The sequence below is a fragment of the Rattus norvegicus genome, chromosome 1 (genome assembly GCF_036323735.1).
Source record: "Rattus norvegicus strain BN/NHsdMcwi chromosome 1, GRCr8, whole genome shotgun sequence".
NCBI lineage: Eukaryota > Metazoa > Chordata > Mammalia > Rodentia > Muridae > Rattus > Rattus norvegicus.
In genome coordinates, this window is record NC_086019.1 from 8,903,196 (window position 1) to 8,923,459 (window position 20,264).

General features: G+C 42.8%; 1 protein-coding gene across 14 annotated transcripts in view; it reads right to left on the reverse strand.

Annotated features, from left to right (window-relative positions):
- The window catches only part of Utrn (utrophin), a 503,427-nt gene that overhangs the window by 362,135 nt on the left and 121,028 nt on the right, over window positions 1–20,264 (reverse strand). For 13 of the 14 annotated variants that reach the window (XR_010063620.1, XM_008758594.4, XM_008758593.3 and 10 more), the window contains 8 exons: window positions 15,008–15,100; window positions 14,059–14,136; window positions 13,623–13,715; window positions 10,788–10,960; window positions 8,311–8,426; window positions 7,167–7,327; window positions 2,469–2,672; window positions 450–631 (listed from right to left, as the gene is read on the reverse strand). Coding sequence is in view for 13 of the 14 variants with exons in the window: in XM_008758594.4 (XP_008756816.1) it covers window positions 450–631; window positions 2,469–2,672; window positions 7,167–7,327; window positions 8,311–8,426; window positions 10,788–10,960; window positions 13,623–13,715; window positions 14,059–14,136; window positions 15,008–15,100 (1,100 nt within the window). In the remaining variant the exon portion in view is untranslated. Of the gene's footprint in view, window positions 1–449; window positions 632–2,218; window positions 2,372–2,468; window positions 2,673–7,166; window positions 7,328–8,310; window positions 8,427–10,787; window positions 10,961–13,622; window positions 13,716–14,058; window positions 14,137–15,007; window positions 15,101–20,264 lie in introns of those variants that run through there. The other variant, XM_039101956.2, reaches the window with a different exon arrangement.

Sequence of the window (20,264 nt, forward strand, 5' to 3'; positions counted from 1 at the left end):
GGGCCCTGGACTGTATAAAAGTGAAGAAAGCTAGTTGAGCACTAGGCCCGGGTACAGTCATTCTTCTCTGCTCCGGATTGTGACAGTGATGTGCCTTCTGACTTCAAGCTCCCACATCTATGAGGTCCCCAAAAGGAGACAGAAACCTGGAATTGTTAGCTAAAATAAACCCTTTCTCCTATAAGTTGCTTTTTTTTTTTTTTTTTTTGGTCAGAGTATTTTATCACTGCAACAATATCACCTGTGAAAAAACATAATCTCCCCTCACCACCCTCCACATTCCAACCTTCTCCTACTGTCTTGACAGAGATGAGGCTCCCAGAATGGTGTTAGAACAGTGGAAGGCTTGCCCTCTACCTAGCTCATTCCCAGCCCCACCGGCCTGTCACAGAGCTTAACTGTGCAGTGTGGTCTGGGAGTCAGGCTCTTGACACGTGGGCTGCACTCACCGGGACTGTCTCTCCATGCTCTCTACCCGGAGCGCCTCCCATCTGGCGTTCAGCAAGGTCATCTGCTCCTGAATCTCAAACTCCTCCTCATCCGACAGAGTGCCTTGTGTCATCAGTTGGTTGCCAGCCTGGAGGACACTCCCCACGCTGCTCTGGTGCGCAGTCAGCTCCATCATAAACGTCTAGCAAAGGACATTGTGGGAGTCGGTGAGTCACTTGTTGCAAAAAAACATAAGAGACAAACCACTAGGTGCCTAACCTCAACATCAACGCCACAGAGAAAGGAACCTGTAGGATGTGAAGATGGAGGAGACTTCCACGAAAGGTATTAAGCTCTGAAGTGGGAAGTCAGCATTAACTGTAACTCAGAAGAAAGCTAGATCAAAGAAAACAACGTCAAAGATGATATTTGATTTTAAATGTTTTAAAATCGTTTGTGCTCACATGTGAATGTGTGCGTGTGCATGTGTGTGTGTGGTGTGTGTGTAAGTGAGTGTGTGTTTGGCTGTGTGTTTCTGTGTGTGTGTAGCTGTGAGTGTGTGTGTCTCGGTGTGTGACTCAATGCGTGTGTGTGTGTGTTTGTGTGTGTGTGCATGTGTGTGTACACTCCCACTCACATGTGAATGTGTGTGAATGTGTGTCTGTGTGTATGTGTGTGTGTGTCTGTGTGTGTTTGTGTGTGTGTATGTGTGTGTATGTGTGTGTGTTTGTGTGTGTATGTGTATGTGTGTGTGTTTGTGTGTGTGTATGTGTGTGTGTGCGTGCACACGCATGTGCACACACCATGCTTGGCATTGCAACACATATGGGGAACCACAGGGCAGCTCATAAGAGGTGGATCTGTCATTCCACAAAGTGAGTTGCAGGGACTGACTTTGGGCATTGAGAGCACATTTATCAGCTATTTATCTTAAGTAAATGATGATTGTGTTGTTAATGTATCATAAAGGTGGAATCAGGAGTACATATGAAAATAGTAAATAAAAAGATGAACTGCTTTAGAATATTGGCATTTTGATTCTTTTCAATCCCAGGTAACATCACACCAACATACATTCACTCACTCACATACACACACACACACATACAACACACACAGAGACACACACACAGAGACACACACACACACGCAGAGACACATACACAGACACGCACATACACACATATACACACACAGACACATACACAGACACACACAGACACAGACACTCAGACATACACACACATGCACACATTCACACACACACAGAGACATACACACAGACACACACGCATACACACATGCACACATTCACACACCCACAGAGACACACACACACACAGACACACACATATACACACATACACATTCACACACACACATTCACACACACAGACATTCACACACACACACATATACACATTCACACACACACATTCACACACACAGACACACACACAGACACATTCACACACACACAGACACACACACATACACACACATGCACACATTCACACACACACACAGACACGCACACATTCACACACACACAGAGACACACAGACACAGACACACACAGACACACACACAGACACACATACACACACACATACACAGAAAAACACACACACACACACACACACACACCCCACTGGCTTAATCAGACAACAAATAAAAACAATGGCCTTTAGGGAGGCATGAGAAACCTAACAATTCAGGATGCCAGTTGGCTATGTTGACTTTCAACTGCGGCTCAATACTTCAAAAAGGAATAACATTCCACACTGACCTGATCATCAGTTCCAAAAAAACACTCAAGCCGTCACAAGCTTGTGTCTGAAATCCAATTCCCCTGAACTGTTGATCACTCCAGCTTTCTAACAAAGCCCCTTTAAATAACTCCAGCACAACATCATGACCTTTGCTATGGAGCAGAACTTGGTAGATCCTAAGCTGACGGTGAAGTCACCCCAACCTATCCCCACCCCTAAATCAGGCCACGCCCTGGAAAGATACGGCTCTCGGCTACAGATATTTACTTCATGGGTAGCAAACTGCTCTTTGACGTCCTCGACATCATCAGAAATGTCATCTTGCTCCTGGAACGTGTCCTCCGCAGACAGCAGCCATGTCAGTACTTCCTCTAGTGCTATCTGGTAGCTGTCCAAATCCATGTCAACCTCGGTGACTGTGCTGGGCGTCTCAGCTCGGGGACTCTGGCCTTCCTCTGTCAGCACTGCACTCTGTGGAAACAAATGCACAGCAATCATGAAGACACAGGTGCTCACCAAGAACACAATGTCTGGGGAAACCAAGGCAGGGACCAGGATCTCAGGAGACAACCCAGTTCTCAGGAGCTGAGTGAATAAAGCCATGAATTAATCAAAGGGCACTAACAGCCTGCAAAATACAAAATAGAGCACACACACACACACACACACACACACACACACACAAGTTCCACATTTGAGGAGTCAGGGAGAGAAAAATACCCTACATGAGTCACTGGACAAAAATAAAGCTCCAAATGCCAGTTTTTTACTTCATGAAACAGAATTTTGATGGAGGACAGGAAACATGCTGGCCTTTGAACAATGGTTGCACTTTACAGAAAAGGAGAGCGTGACATTCTGCTGTGACCCCCGTTAAAATTCTTCCAGGACCCTGCATTTTTAGTACCGCATGTTAAACAGTGGACACACACAACCTATGGAACAGATGGGATTCTGTGTTTCATTTTTTTGAGGCAACATGTGCTGTTCTGTTTGGGGGATGTGGTCTCGGGGCTAGGGGTTGTAAAATAAAATGTCTGCCAATCTTCTTCTAAATTATTAGCTCCTCTCTATGAACTTAATGATCTTATAATCAAGCCTACTGACTCCACTGTTGCTTTGTTTCCAGTCAAAGCAAAACTTGAAGACTTGTGTAAAATGTACCACGTGCACATAGACGAGAAGAACGGTGAAAGCTCACACATGTTACCACTAAAGTCTTGACATTCTGCTACAACTCTGTCTCAACATTTACCCGCAAAATGACTGAAAAGGCGGCAAAGCCATTTCCTTAGACTTACTTTTCAGGTAACCATACAATTAGCCAATCAATTAAAATGTTTCTGATAACAGCTATGCCACACACCAGCTGGAAACAAGAGGAGCCAGCCATCACGTGTTTCTTCCATAAGCTTCTCAGTGGCTTTGCCTGGAGCTGACCAGTCCTGACTTCCCAAGCTCCCCACCCCAGGAACAGAACACAATGGTTGCCTTCCCAGTTCGGTGGCCCTGCCCATCTTCAAGCAATAAACTTCCAGAGCTTCTTTTTCCCTTCTCTTGATACACTTTGACTAAGTGATATCATCTATTTCTATTGGACTTTTTAAAAATAATAATCTAGATCCTATAGATATTTTATTTCTAGTAAAACTCTCTTCTAATTTCCAGCAGCAATAACACCTCCAGTATCTTTACGATATAGCAAACCATATCCACATTTAAACACTCCTTTGTTTTACCCCAAAACTTACCACCCGCCAGATTCCACATACCCAAGTACCCCAGCCAGCAACCTGGGTGATAGACTGGGGTACACCCCTCTTTCTTTCCTCTCCCATGTTTAATCTGCAAGTTAGTCCTACCTTCAAAGTTCAACTCAAATCCATCCAGAACTTTCCACTTCTACATCCACCCCTGTTTCTCCTCTGGACGACAATGGCTTGCTAACTCTTGGCACCCACAGTCCTATCTCCCAATCCATTTCTCAGACAGCAGAGAGAATGATCTCTCTCATGTGTTCACACCCACTGGACGCCCTGCCTGAAATCCTTCACTGTCTTTTCAATGTTCTTAAGTCACATTTAAAATTCTTGACATAGTTCTCAAAAATACTGAGAGAGCAAGAAAGACAGTGTGGGCACATGAAGACGGATCTTAATCAGTTAATGAGAAAAGGCTTTCCCTCGAAGGTTCCGTTTAAGTGAAAGAGTGGAGGCTTGATCAGAGACCATATAGGTAGAAGATACTTCATAGATGGAATTCAACATACATAAGAATCAGGAAAGAAGAAAAGCCCACTCCATCTGCAAACTATAGCATAAGTATTAACATGAAAACTTGGGGGTTAGAGCCTAGAAAGTACTTTATAGGAGAGATCAAAGGAATGTTTTCAACTGAATTATGGAGTTAAAAAAAAAGTCATCATAAGTAAAAACACTAGCTAATTAAGACATAAATGATGCCAAGGCCTAGGAAGGAAAATAAGCTACACGCTCAACCTAAAAGCCTAAAATCACAGTGCTAAGATAACTCAGAGGGGATTTAAGCAAAGGTGCAGACAAAGGTGAGAACACGTAAAGCCAGGAATGTTAGTCATCAGCCAAAGGTCATCTGTGTAGGCACCAGCATCCATCCGGGAGCGGGGAGAGCAGCCTCTACATGTAAATACTCGGGAGATTTTCAACTGGCATGTTTTTAAAGGGAGATGTGATACGGGGATTACCTACTGACCTTCCAATGCTACTTGGCATATGTTGGAAGAAAGGGGAGGCAGAGAGGAGGCTGGCTGGACGCCAGCATTCCTCAGAGAACAGTGGACAGCAAGACCAGCCAACGAGGAGACAATCAAGACTTGACCACATTTGACTCCCTCAATTAATGTAACTTAACTTCTAAGCTACCAATAAAAGCATCCAATCAACGAAGTGAGCATTAAACGACTTAGTTGTAGGCAAACAGAAAATGGTTTCTGAAATCCTTACCATGTCGCCTTGCATCCTAAACAGAAGTGGTTGTTTTATCTGAATTCCAATAAAATAAATGAACAAAATCCACTTCTTTCTTCCTCTGATTTACTCTGGTACTGTAGGGGTGTGTGCCTACATATGGAGGCTAGTGGACAATTACACAGCTCACTGTCTCCTTCTACCTTTATATGAGTTCTAGGGATCTAACCTAAAGCATCGATCACTTTTACCAACTGAACCATCTGGACGGCCCTTCCTTTTTGAGAGGATAGCCGTAAGACGAAGAATTGAAATATCTTACCTCTTTAACAAAAATAAATCAGTCCAATGAAGAGATGACTCTAAACACAAGAGGAAAGCCTAGACCACCATCTGAGTCACCCAGGAAGGGGCATCATTAAAGCAAACCATGTACAGAGGCCAATGTGAACAACTTGTAGTGGTTATGGGCTTTCCTTCTGCATTCTTTGACGATCAAAACTCAAAAGAAACCAGGATTCACAATCAGATCCCTTCTCTCCCCTTTTCCTTTTTAATAAAGTTTTTTTTTCTTCTTCGTCTTCTAAGAAATATTTTTTTTGGAAATGGACAAAAACAAAATGATTATTACATGCTACCCAAAATCTAAAAGAACAAGTAAATTCTATAACTCTCATAGAAGTAAGAAAGAAAGACGACGTGTTCAAGAATCGAATAACTTTTAAAAGATTGCTGAGCGAGAATGTCAAAACAAACCTGGAGGGTCTATACTAACGACAGAGAAATGGGCTTAACTGGGTGAGTGTTTGTTGTGTTCTCTTTACCAAGGAGGTAATATTAGCCACAGTGACCCCATCCAAGTACCAGAGGATGAGATTTAGTTCCAGGGCACACGTTCCTCCAAAATACACTTCTTACAAATTTGAAATCTGTTTCCTTGTATGTGTGTGTATACCTATGTGGTGTGTAAATGTGTGTGTTCACACACAATGTGGTAGGCAGAGATTGATACCAAGTGTATTCTCCAATCGCTCACCACCTCATTTCATTGAGACGGTGTCTCTCACTAAACCTGGAACTCACTGACCAAGCTATGCTGGCTATGCAAGCTATGCTGACTGACCAACGAGCTTCGCTAACCCACCCATCCCTGCCTCCCAGCATTAGGATTACAGGGAGACCACTCAGATCCTTAGGCTCAGACATCAAACACTTTCCTGACTAAGCCATCTCTCTAGCGCCTCTGGACCTAAGTTTCTAAAATGTGTGACTTTGAAAATCTGAGCAGGCGGTCGTCTTCCTTTTATGAATGAAAAAGACTGGGATTTCACGCAAAAAAAAAAAAAAAAAAAAAAAAAACCACACACACACACACACAAAGACGAAATATGGGTTGAGTCAAGGCAGGCTAATAAAGAAAGAAAAAATTTCATTATTCATATCTCCTTAGGAAAATCTCATTTATTCGCTGGTGAAAACATCTGCTAGCCCATTTCTGGAAAAATCTGATGAATGATTTATGGTACAGTGCCTCTCCCGAGGAAAAGGGAAAGAAAGCCTTGTATTTTGAGAATCCTTATGAGACGATAATGGGGGGAGGGGGAGTTCTTTATGAATGGACCCCAAATGGAAAGAAAATTACTACTTAACAAAAATAACCCAGGACAACATGAGAGAAAACATTTCCTACACCAGGTCAATGCCTTGGCCTTTCAATCACCATGAATGAAATCCAACCCTCGGCATCCAGTTGACTCCAAAGTGTAGCTTTTAAAAAGTGTGCCATGCGGCCCCACGTTCAACAGCTCCAGATGCTACTCACCTTGAAAAACAAGACACTTCCCTGTGTCATAAATTTGCCTGAGTGGCACACACATGGGACAGCACGCTAACTGAAGAGAATGAACAACTCAGAAAAAAACACACGTATGTTCGGGAAAACACACTGCGTAAGTTTGACCAAGTACCTATGAGAAACCAAACGGGCATGGCAAAAGTTTCAAGAAAAATGGGCCAGCACCTGGATATTAATTTCTTCCCCTTCACATTCTTTCTTGTACTTCCTGGGGAGCGTCTCCACCTCTCGAATGGCGTCTATAGTGACTTGCTGAGGAAGCACCTCAAACAGAGACGTTAAATACATAATTATGGATTTCTTGTCAGGGAGCTGCACGGCAACATCTAAAAGTAGAAGGAAAAAAAAAAAGATGACTCAGAAATGTGTGAGCAACTCGATACTAGGTAAAAAGTGGCTGTTCTCGTTCCCAGAAACAATGCCTCATTGGTGATGTCTGGAAGACTGTGTCTCGGGAAATTGCTACTGCAGATCGCAAAATATGAGACAGAGGCGAAGACTTATTCAAGCCTCTAGGTCTTAAGTCTTCCACAGGCTGAGCGTGATGAAGGGTACCTGCAATCTCAGCTCTTGAGAGGCTGAGGCAGGAGATTCATGAGTTTGAAGACTGCCTGAACTACATACTAAAGAAGACCCTGCCTTCAAAAACAAACTAAAAAAAAACCAGGCTTCATTCACACAACAGAGTGAGCAGAATTCAAGCCTATAGTTGCAACTAACGCCTTCTTCACACGACATGCAAATACTCACACCTGCATGCATTTTAATACACCAAACCAACACTGAATTGTTTCTCTAGCAAGTAGGTAGTCCTAGGCTTTTTCAATCCTTCTTGATACAAATTAACTATAACCAATGAAATCATTAACCTGCTGCCTAAAGGACCCTGAACATTAAATACGAATGGGACAAGTGACTTATCTGTAATAAAATGGTTTATGGGGTGGAAGATGGATCCTAGAGGTTCACTGCTAGCTAGCCTAGCTGACACAGCCCATGCCTTAAAAGACAAGGTGGGAAATGGCGAAGACACTGGACCCCCTCCTCTGACCCACACATGCGCTCACATACGTGCACACACACACTCCACTCCTTCACAACATCCACACGTACGACATACAGAAAAGTAAGAAAGTAAACACAAAGACGTAATTGTGACTAATATTTAAAATCTAGGACCCCTTTATAGTCATACTGTATTCTAAAAGAGGAAAACATCACTTGTCAAAGTTCAAAATTAGAAAGCAGAATCAAGTTCAACAGGTTTCTATGTAACAAAATTATAAGCAGGTCAAGTTCTCAGCCTTACCTTCAGGATCCAGAAGTTTTTCAATCCCCAAATAAGTATGGGCCTTGCTAAAAGCATGTTCAAGTCTCTCAGTTGGGGACATTTTGACCACTCTGTCCCAGCTGAAGAGATCTGGTCTGAAATCAGTGACAGAAAGATATAATGGAAACAAGGTAGATAGCGTCATGGCTCATTACATTTCAATTTTTTTATTGCTTTTTAATTAGTGATTAGTAATTTACCAAGTGGTAAAAATGAACCTAAATGTATGAATTACCACAGTCAATGATTTTAATGGACTACATTCTAAAATTTGATGGATTTTATGATTTTATAGTTTCATGAATTTAATTATTCTAATGGACCAAATGCCACAATTAGGACAAAGGTGCACACCTGACATTACAGTGCTCAGGATGCCAAGACAAGAAAGTCACAAATTAGAGGCTGGCCTCATCTACATAACAAGTTTCAGGCAGTTTGGGCTGCAGAGGGAGACCTTGACTTGATGCCTGAGGAGTCTAAGATGTTCGTACACAGACATTCCAGCTGAAACTGGACTTCAGTTATCCTAAAAACAGAGGTGCACAGGAGACCGGTTCCCTTCTGCCCATCTTCCTCCATGAGAACTATTGTTTCGTTTACGACTTGTCTTTTTTCCAGTCTCACTTCGTGGACAGCAATCACTGGCTTGACAGATCTAAGAGTTAGTCTCCAGTATCCACTCTTGTATCTGTTCCCCTTTCTACCTCTTCCTCTGTCCCTTAGCCACCACAGCCACCAGCCTCCCCCATGGCAGATGCCTCTTCCCTCTCATCTATCTGAATTTTCTTTAGTATGCCCACCATTTCTATATGCTATTCAATTTAAATCTTCATATCCCCATACACACAGTTTATGAGATAGTCATATGACACGTAGGCCATGCTTGCCCCAACATAGTTGCATACATAGGTGAGGATGACCCAGAACCCCTGATTTTCCTACATCCCAAGTTCTGAGATCATATGTGCACCACCATGCCCAGCTATAATTTATATTTTTTTAATAAATGTCTGTCTCCAGTTAGAAGGAACTGAGATGTCTCTTTTATTCCTGCTCTTATCCTTGTGTCTAGCCCAAGAAGCCACTTTACACATATTTGTTGAATCAAAGAGCTAATGAATGCAAAAGGTAATGGGGACATTCGACAGTTTCTTAACCGTACAGGGCAGGATCCTCAAGATGATAGAAAAAAGAGTGAGAGAAGACGGGAGGGAAAGAGTCTTTAACCCCACAACAAGTTCAAAATATCAAAAATTTAATCTACAGTACACATCAATCCCATGTAAAAATATTAAAAGCATTGTTTTGGTATCAAGTGCGAAACATCCTCCTCAGTGTCATTAATTTAAAACGATACTACATGAAGAATGGGATCCAATAAAAAACAGAAAAGGAGGGGCAGAGGGAAAGGATATCATATTTTAGGGATATCCTAAACTCAGCCATGGGTACTTCCCCACCTAACAATCTGTCAGCAAAGATTTTTAAAAAAAATAGATTACAGTAAGAAATAAAAAAACCCAAACCTATATTGTACAGAGACAAACTTAGCAAGATGTAAAGAGTAAGTATAGAAATGTATGCTTCCTTTGTACATAGCAGGCAAGAGCATTCAGGGGATTAAATGAGAAAATTAATAATTTATAACAGCAATGAAACATAATCCATTTCGCCTGTCTTTGGCACTTAATCTTTGAGGCACGCAGAACTGACTTGGGAGTGTGGTGCGGCAAGAAACATATTTACAAGGTCAATCAACTCCCACACCCCACACCTGATATTCATTTGCAATATCAGGTCAACTGGTTATCTGGCTGATCTATACAGAAGAGCTCTTCCTCAGCTCTTAACACTCCCAGGATGAAAGATCTAAGAGACCATTCACGTACATCGAGCCCAGGCCGATGTTGGCACTTTCACATGCAACTATAATTATCCTACTACACTTTATAGCTTTGCATTCATACATAGCCTTGACTTCTTACTAGAAAGTTATTTCAGGCTGTTTATTCTTCTGGGGTATAATGGAGATTTTTGTATTTAAATTCCTACATACAAGTTAGAATCTCATTTATGAGATTTCATAAGAAAGTTGTATAGCTCTTCGTAAACGTGGGTAACACAATAAACAGAGTTGCCGTTCTATCAGAAGAAAAGCTACACACAAGTCTTTGTGTGTCTTGCTGGTTCGAAGTTGGGTAAGTGGGAGCGAACTATGTCAATTATCTTACATGTCTTAGTTTACAAATGTGTAGGAGAAAACACTGGCTTCGCAATGCAGCCCTGAAGTCCTAAGGAGATACCCAGTGGTTGACCTGTTATGTTATTGCTTCCCTTGATACTTTACGACGTGAGCAATATGGGCAGCAGAGGTAGCAGAACGGACTATGGGGAAAAGAAGCAGAAAAAGATCACAGAGGAGGTACAGATTTGCAGACCGGAAGTCATCTCACTTGTGCCGGTGGAGCACGGCGTTGAATGCGAGTCCATCTGTCCAGCTGGTGGTGAAGTTGAGGACGTTGACTTGGCTGTAGGGCCTGGTGGTCTGCCGTACCCAGCTCAGCAGGATCTTCTCGCTGTTCGTCTGCTGCAGGTCTGACATGATATCTTTCATGACATCCTTCACCTGTACAGAGAGACGCACGCCCGCTTACAATGCAACGTGTACTTCGGCGAAGATCTTGTATAGGAAATAGTAGGCCAACCAAACATGGAGTAAGTTGATTGGCACTTATTCTATTTCTAAGTTCTACTTTAAATGATGGAAAGATAAGTGATTTTTAGGGAAGTAAGATTTTTCTAAATATCACCTCAGTTCTCCATCCTAAACAATAATTTTACTCTTTAATAACAGTGAACATTCCTTCCATTGCTATGAAAAAGTTACATTTCGGGGCTGGAGAGATGGCTCAGTGGTTAAGAGCACTGACTGCTCTTCTGGAGGTCCTGTTTTTTATTCCCAGCAACCTTAGGGTGGCTCACAACCATCTGTAATAAGATTTGATGCCCTCTTCTGGTGTGTCTGAGGACAGCAACAGTGTACTTATATGTAATAAATAAATAAATCTTTTTTTAAAAAAAGGAAAAAGTTACATACATTTCAATAACTTGTATTTGCAAGGAATTTTGCAAACAAACTAAATACAAATTTTATTTTCTATAAGAATGTGAACATAACCATGTTTGGCTGGCTACAAAATCAAAGAGTTAAGTAATTTTCCTGCTAGCAATAATCATGCCCAAGAACTGACATTTTGTTGGCATCCTAAAGGAATATGTACACATTCGCAGGTGAAAGCCCTCAAAGAACGATAGATATCTCAAAAGGACCATTAGCCAAATTGAGGGATCAGAAGGAATCAAATCTAAGACAATTGCCGTATCAAGATGGGAAATATTAGCAAAAGTTAATAAACCTATATAAAAGCCCATAATACATAGATGAACAAGATAGATGGGTGGATGGATGGATTGATGGATGGGTGGGTGTGTGGATGGATGGATGGATGGATGAATGGATTGATGGGTTGATGAATGGGTGGGTGGATGGATGGATGGATGGGTGGGTGGGTGGGTGAGTGGGTGGGTGGGTGGGTGGATGGGTGGATGGATGGATGGATGGATAACACACTGATCAAAATAGGTTCTTTGGGGGTTGGGGATTTAGCTCAGTGGTAGAGCGCTTGCCTAGCAAGCACAAGGCCCCCAGCTCCGGAAAAAAAAAAAATAGGTTCTTTGTTATAAACAGAGATAGCTAATAAATGTAGAAGGAACAATGACATCAGAAACTCATTTGCCAAGGATCTTAATGGTTCAGATACTAATGAATGGCTGCTAAAACTAATGGTTCATGTCGGACAACTAACTAAACATTTATACCATCATTAAGTACATCCCAACAAGATATATTTAATAACAAGGGGCAGTCACTTTACAATGGGGAACAACTTTGGAAGTACCACTCTTACCTAAGTGAACGTGGCCAGAGAGAGAGCTAGCTGGCAGCACATGCCCCTGACACAGTGACAGAAAATTCAACACCACAAAACAACTCTACAAAATGAACAACCTGGATCCAACCTGCTAGAGGAAAGGGAAATCCCAGAGGCATTTTATAAAGTAAATAGTTCAGCCTTCTTCAAAAACATCACCACTATGCAAAGAAAGGCTCAGAACATTTTCCAGGTTAAAGAGAGACCAGACAGAAAGCCAATGAGCATCACTCGTGATCTGGAACTACTGTTTTCCTGGTTTATCATCCTGCCCCACTCCCACCACCCCACTGCTACTGGAGGCTGAGCCTAGGACCTTTGCACCACTGAGCTACACTCCCGGTGGTCTATGACTGACGTGGTTAGCCAAATCTCCAGAGACATACAGATGACCGCACTGTCTCAAAATCATCTTCCTGACTTAAACAACTACATATCATTTTGGCATTAAATAATTGTGATAATACAGTAACAAATGGTAATATTGCACATTTTATGTTTGTAATGTTGATGGTATTGTGGTCATACAGCAGAGTTCATTGTTTTTATTTTTTTTTTAAGTCCATGTTTTTTAGACAAGAGCTTGGCAAATATTTTTGGAGATTTGCAAAGGAAAGGGTATCCGAAGTATTCAGACAGAGAGAACGCCAGGGCAACCTAAGGAAACTGCTAACATTTGGGGAATCTGAAAGAAAGGCATTTGGAAATCCCTTAGGCTATTCCCACAACCTCCTGTAAGTCTGAAAGTAAAGCAATCTTCTCATTGAAATATGAAACACCTTTTTTTCTCCTCTGCCAAAAATGTACATCAGTCTGCCAACAGCGTCCATTGGGGAGTCCCTAATAAATTAGACTGTGTCCTCTGGAGACTTACAGACATAAAGCCATATCACCAGAACCTAGAGGAGGGCCCTGTGTGAAGTAGACCACTGCACATGGAACTATTTAAGGTGCAGCCACACTAGGAGGGTGGTCTTCAAACACAGTATGACGGACATCCGTACCGAACGGACGTCTGGACACTGACAGAGGGTGTCATGAAGACTAAGCTTCCATAAGTCATCTCCCCCAACCCCCGCCATTTTACACAAACTGGCAGTTAAGAGAGAGACCAGGAGCTGCTGAGAAGAATCAGCCACGCTGGGCTTGGATCTTGGACTTGCAGACGTGAGCATTTTGAGGCCATGAACACCTCCGGTCCCCGCCAAGCACTTTGTGGAAATCTGATCTGACAGCTCTGGGAAATGAATGGAAACAAGGCAAGGTCCGTTGCAAGGTGACCGGGGATGTCCCCACCTGCCAGTGCAGAATAATACTCCACAGCAAACCCAGCGTCAGCTTGGGATTTCCATCCACAATGTCAGTGCCTCCGATATTCACCAGCTCCACCTGTCAGGACAAAACAGCAAAACAAATAAACTCTCGGGATGGTGTCTCCATGGAACTCCAGACGTCTTGATTAACCCCACTTGTATGGCAACATGAATGAGGATGAAACTTTCATTTTTAGGAATTGGATCAATGCGAAACTCAAAAATGTATTATTTGTACTGCATGTCGATGAGAGCGTCAGGAAAGGCACGTGACTTGCCCGTCACTCACAGGACAAGATCAAAACTCCCACCACGAGGAAACACTTCCCAAGCATCAGCCGATTTCTATGTACGCAGCAACCAGCAGGCTTCACAGTAAACAGCGCCCACAGCAGCAGAGAACCTTAAATGTCACTTACATTGTTCTGATGTAAAACCTGCAGCACCCGGTTGACATTATTTAAGGCATGCACCCTTGTGGAACCACGTTCCTTTGGCTGGAAAACAAAACGAAAAACAAAAAAAGCAAGTAAGATCCCCCAACGTTTGTGCTGACAAACGTTGACACAGAAATGGAAGTAATAGCAGGCAGCATCCATGCCTTCAGCCTGGGCACCACAGGATGCAAACTCATGTTTGAAACACTAGCTCACTTACAAACACGCCTGCTAAAATCATACATCGACAGGCATTCAACCCATCCATTCAATCGGGCATGGCGTTTCCTGTCTCTACATGAGATAGTGACTTAAAGGACTTAAGATGCGATGGGGATTTGGCGTTTTCAAAATTGCTCGAGTTACTCTTAACGGGCAGACACATTTGAGAATCAGTTCTGTCAGACAAAGCTTCTTCTGTTTAAACGTCTCTAGAGGCAGTAAAACAGCAGAGAAGTTGTGCCTGCTCTCTCCTGCCCAGGTAGGAACAACAGAGACATGGACCAGGGAATCTCGTGAGAGGCATCAGCTTTCCCCTGAAGACGCTCAGCCTCTGCCAGGAAGGCAGACGGGAGGGCGCAAAACTCAGGCTTCACAACTCAAAGCCGATAATGGAGTCTTCCGATCTCAACAAGGACCAGAGGTTCTCAATTAGCCTCATTCTCAAAAATGGTCGGCCTCTCTTACAGGCTAGAGATGTGGCTCAAGTAATAGAGTGTTTGCCTATCATGGAGCCCTGTGTTCCAAACTCGGCACTGCCGAAACATAGTATGGTGGCGCCCACACGATCTTGGTACTTAAGAGGAGAGGGGGAAGGATCAGAAGTTCAGGGTCATCCTCAGTCACAGCAGGTAGGTTGTGACCAGCCTGAGGTAAAAAAAAAAAAAAAAAAAAACCCATCTGAGGAAAATGATCAGATATGCCCTCTCACCAATGATGTTCCTGTGAGGCCTTCTAGAAGATCCAAGAGCTTTCTCCCATCTTTGAGGTCTGAGAACATATCATTGATGGGTGGTTTCCCACTCTGCAGCGAAGAAGAAGAAGAAGAAAAATAAAGGTGACTTCAGGATCAGAAGCTCCATATTAGGGCTGATGAGATGGTTCAAGGCATAAACGCACTAATTGGTGGCCACGATGACCCGAGTTAATCCACGAGGTACGCACAGTGGGAAAGAGAGAAGAATTTCCACAATTTGTCTCAGGTGTACCATGCCATCAGTGTGAGTGTGTACGGGCATGCTAATAAATATATAAATGAAATTAAAAAATTAAAAGCCAACAAAAAGAAATGACACGTGTTCTTAACACTTAAAGGACTGTTTTTGGCCGTGTTCAGTCCCAGTCCACTGACCCAAGGCAATCCCTGCTCAGAAAATCAGGAGCCCCATTTTCAAACCCAGTTTGACCAAGAACTATCTAATGAGACTCACTCAGTTACCTAAGCTCCCTTAAGTCACCAGCTATTTTAAATACCAAAAAGTATGATGTGACGCGAGAATGTACTAAAAATCATAAACCAGTGATGTAAATTAACAGGCGTGGAGGTTGTTGCTTCTTCCTATGAAACACACAGAGATGGAAGTCCTTCCCGCCAATCCCAGAGATTACATAATCACGAGCTACCTTTTCTCTGATCTCCTGAAAAAACACACCTTACACATGAAGCAAGACCTTAAATTTGAGATGAGAAAAGAAGGGATCCCTGTTTCCCCCACTTACTGAGCCCTTACTCTTTATTAGTGTGCAATCAGTTAAGGATTCTTAGAATGCATTCTAAAAGTTCATAGGCTCTAGGAAGGGAACATGTGACCTGCCACAGAAAATGTGGGGAAAAACTTGGGCCCGATCTCAGAAACAAAGCTGTCCCTTTGTGTTGCCACTCTGTTGGGGACACATAGATCATCCTTACCAATTACAGCAACAAGCAGATTAGCAGGGCACAGAAGCCACATTCTAGAGGCACTATTCCACACTGAAGACTTCTGAACTGTCAACCAAGCAAAGGGTCCACAAGCCCTTGTTCGCTGCCTGTCTTCAAGGCTCCCCTCCTAACCCCACATCTGCCTTCCATAGTTCAGTTCAGCTACCAAAGACCTCAACTCTCCCTCCTGTCTTATTCAGCAAACAGAAAGATATCAGGTAAAGTCCATAGAACGGGATAAATTATCCAAGGGGCCCCCGCCAACTAACATCCACTTTCCAAAGGACAAACAAAATAATATGGAAAAGCTTATTATAAAGTGAAGCCAGTGCAAATATTTCTTCATATTAGAAATAAACATGGATGTCTGTTAGTGGCCTTTGACACAAACAGATTGTGCTGTAGGCTAGCCACAAGCCTTAGGGCATGTTACCTGATCTTTATAAACGTACTTGTTTATTAAAAACTCAGCTGGTTAATCAATTACTATTATCAGTTATACCACAAGCAAAACCATCATGCTTTCTACTATTAGAAAAAGTACTGTTGAGGCTGGAGAGACGGCTCAGCAAATGACATCACTTGGTTGCTCTTGCAGAGGTTCAATTCCCAGCACCCGCATGGTGACTCACAGCCATCTACCACTCAAGTTCCAGGGGACCCGACTCCCTCTTCTGAACTCAAGAAGTAGGAATACACATACACAGGTGTACAAACATTCATGCAGGCAAAACATTCAGACACATAAAATAAATCTTTTCTTTTTTAAAAAGATTTATTTTATTTATTTAATGTATATGAGTACACTGAAGCTGTCTTCAGAAACGCACCAGAAGGGGACATCGGATCCCATGACAGATGGTTGTGAGCCATCATGTGGTTGCTGCGACTTGAACTCAGGACCTCTGGAAGAGCAGTCAGTGCTCTTAACCGCTGAGCCATCTCTCCAGCTCCCAATAAATCTTTTCTTAGAGAAACATAAAATTTAAATATCCGAGGAGATTTACAGAATATCCTCTTAGTCCCAAATTCACAGAAATGATGATCTGTGGGAACCTTTCCTATTCAAAAACAATTTACACAGCAATGAGAGCACGCCTGTGTAGAAATAACACAGATGCCAGAAAGGCTCCACTGCTAACTCAGACTTCTAAAAGTTATCATTTCCCCTCACATTCAAGCAGTCCATTTGTTCTTAAACTTGTTGCCTATTACAGGCTCTCTTTAGAATATTCTGTTGGGAAAAAACATGAAGATGCAATTCAGTCCCTGTAAGTCAAATACCCATGCAAGGGTGAGAAAGGCCCCTTTTCCCTTAAACACAGGCACACAGTAACAACAGCTCAGTCTCCTTCTTCTGTTTCCTAATCTCAGATCATCACTGTTGACAAACTATATGAAATATGTCTTAAATGTGTGCCCTTCCCCACATACCCCGATGTTCCCACACACCATAAGCAGCAATGACATAAGTTTGGTACACTGACGGTCAGTTCTCTAAGGAGGAGCCCCAAATCCCTGCAGAATGGCAGACAAGGAAGTTGATGGGGCTCCCCTGGAGAGAATAAGAGAAGGTGCCTAGACTCTCACAAGGAACTTATTAAAATCTGTGCTGTAAAACTTACGTGTGATGCCCTTAACTAACACTCGGGTGGCAGGAGGATCTCTAATTTCGAAGCCAGCAAGTTCCAGGACAGCCAGGGCTACACAGAGAAGAACTGTCTCAATCAATCAGTAAATCAATAAATCGATCAATAATAGCTTCTGGGCTCTGCCAAGCTCTTAGGCCCACGGATCCAGTTGCTCATTACCAACACCCTCCTCCAAGGGCAGACAAGTATCCTGTCAGCGAGCCATCAATCTTTGAACCGACACGCTAGTTTCCGCCCATCCCTATAATTAAGATAATGAAGAATGTTACAATACTCTGCTTGAGATGAGTTCACAGCCCTGTCCTTTAAGCACAGACATGGCTCTTCACTTGCTCTCTGTTCTGTCCACCAGCCCACCGCCTCGCAGGAGAATGTCAACAAGACCCCTCAACGCCAAAGCACTACAAAAGGCAGGTTCTTTTCTTAGTAGGTTTTTGGGTTTGTCTCCAGTTTTGCTGTTTGGAAAAGGTCTCACCCTGCACCTTGGCTAGCCTAGAACTCACTCTACTCTGTAAGCAGCTTCTTAGTCACACTGACTTTGGGGGTTTTAAAGACCTTTGACTCCTTGAAAAAGGATCTGTCTACGAGAGTCAGAACTCTACACACCTGTATTATATGTTTTTAGCAATAAAACATGGACTGCAATGAGCTGGGGGACAAAAAAACAAATATATGCATGAAACACATGCCCGTGGCATACATCCCAGCCTTCAAGAGACTGAGTCAGGAGAATTACAATTCGAGGTCTACACAGAAAGTCCAAAAACAGGCTAAGCAGGAGGAGCCTGTGCTGGAGGCCAAGAGCTAGAGATGCAGTTCACTGATAGGTTTGCCTAGTAGGATACAACCCCCAGCACTATGAGAAAAGAAAATTAACATATGTGTGCATGCACACAGACACACAGACACACACGCACAAGTATGTACACTCAACATGCACACGGGCTGTCACTAGAAAACACTAAACATTCCTGACAAATGCAGCTTCCAAATGTTCCACATAAATACAGAAAGGACTAGTAGTACCCAAGAGGACATGTCCCCACCCAATAGGGAAAGCAAAAGTATCTGGTGTGTAAGCAGGGTCCTTGCTCTACACAGGAGGGCAGAACATTTCTTATGTAAAGGACAAGTCGGTACAAACTTAAGACTTTGTTGGCTGCGTGGTCTCTGTGCAAACCACTGCTCAGCCCTGTTGCAATGTGAAAACAGTCATCAATCAGGCAAGAAGGAGTAAGGCAACTGGAAGACAACTTTGTTCTAATTTCATGGACACTGAAATCCAAATTTCATGCACTTTCCACCAATTATAAAATAAAATGTTGCTCCTCTGTGACCCTCTGAAAATATAGAAATGACTTTAACTTGAAGACGATACTGAAGCACACAGTGGAAATGTCCTAACACAGTAATAGCCAGCATTCACTGTGTGCACAGGTAAGTTCTGAGAACTGGATAGACTTAGACGCATGGTTTATACATACTCTCTCTTTATTAAGTGCTCTGAAGTGAAGAGCTTCAACATTCCCAGTCTACAAGTGAAGAAACAGAACAAGGATCCCATCTTACAAAACCCAGTTCCAAGCCCATCTTCTCAGCATTTGAACCAACAAATATTACCAGGGCACGTAACTGTGGCAAACAGGGGAGCAAGTATTTAGTTGCAGGGATGGGATATAGACAGGTAGGTGAAAATATAGACGGTATAGATTGATATAAATTAGTAGCGATATAGTACATATCAACTTCCCAGGGCAACAGAATAAATCACCACGCTGTACTAAATTAAGACACCACTTCCCAGCAGCCCGCTGTAAAGCATCTCTGGTGTTTTTGTGTTGTGGGCTGTAAACATCAGCTCTGGGAACAAGTCTAGAAATGTCAAAAGTCATCTCTTTAATAAAAATAAGAACTGATTCATCTTGAGCATCAACCTCACATTTAAATCTGTGCAAAGACTGACTTGCAGGCACTTCTTTGGTAGAGAAAGTACAGTTTAGTAATCCAATCACACAAATATTTGGTGACTATCCCCTTTGTGCCTTAGCCCTAGCAAAATCCTGAGTTTACGTCACCCCCTCCATTCGTAAGAGGCCATTTTCATTGCTGCCCAATAAACACAAAATGGGACAGACAAGCAATCTCGAACTTGGAGGAAAGATAAAACTTGTGTCCTGTTTTACTTTTTTAATTATTTTTATTTTATTTTATGTGGATGGGTCTCTTGTTGCAGGAGCCACAGAGGCCATAAGAGGGCGATGGATCTCCCAGAATTGATTCTGAGCTGGGAACCAAACTGTAGTCCTCTTGTAAGAGGAGCCAGTGTTCTCTACCATCAAGCCATCTCTCTGGCATCTCACTTTTTCTTTCAGAGTCTAGTAGTAGCAGCAGCATGACGGCAGGTGCTGTTGTCCTGGACTGACTAAATTGCTCCCACCCCTTTCCACTAGTCTGTCTGTGGACAAACTCAATACCAGGCCTGGGTCCACCATTTTGACAAGAGAACTGCAACATCAATGCTATTTCCTAGACATGAGTGCAACTTCATTGAAAAGCATCTGGGCAAAGATGCTAACAACTGTTGCCAAGCAAGCGGAGAGGTAGAGGCAGCTGTC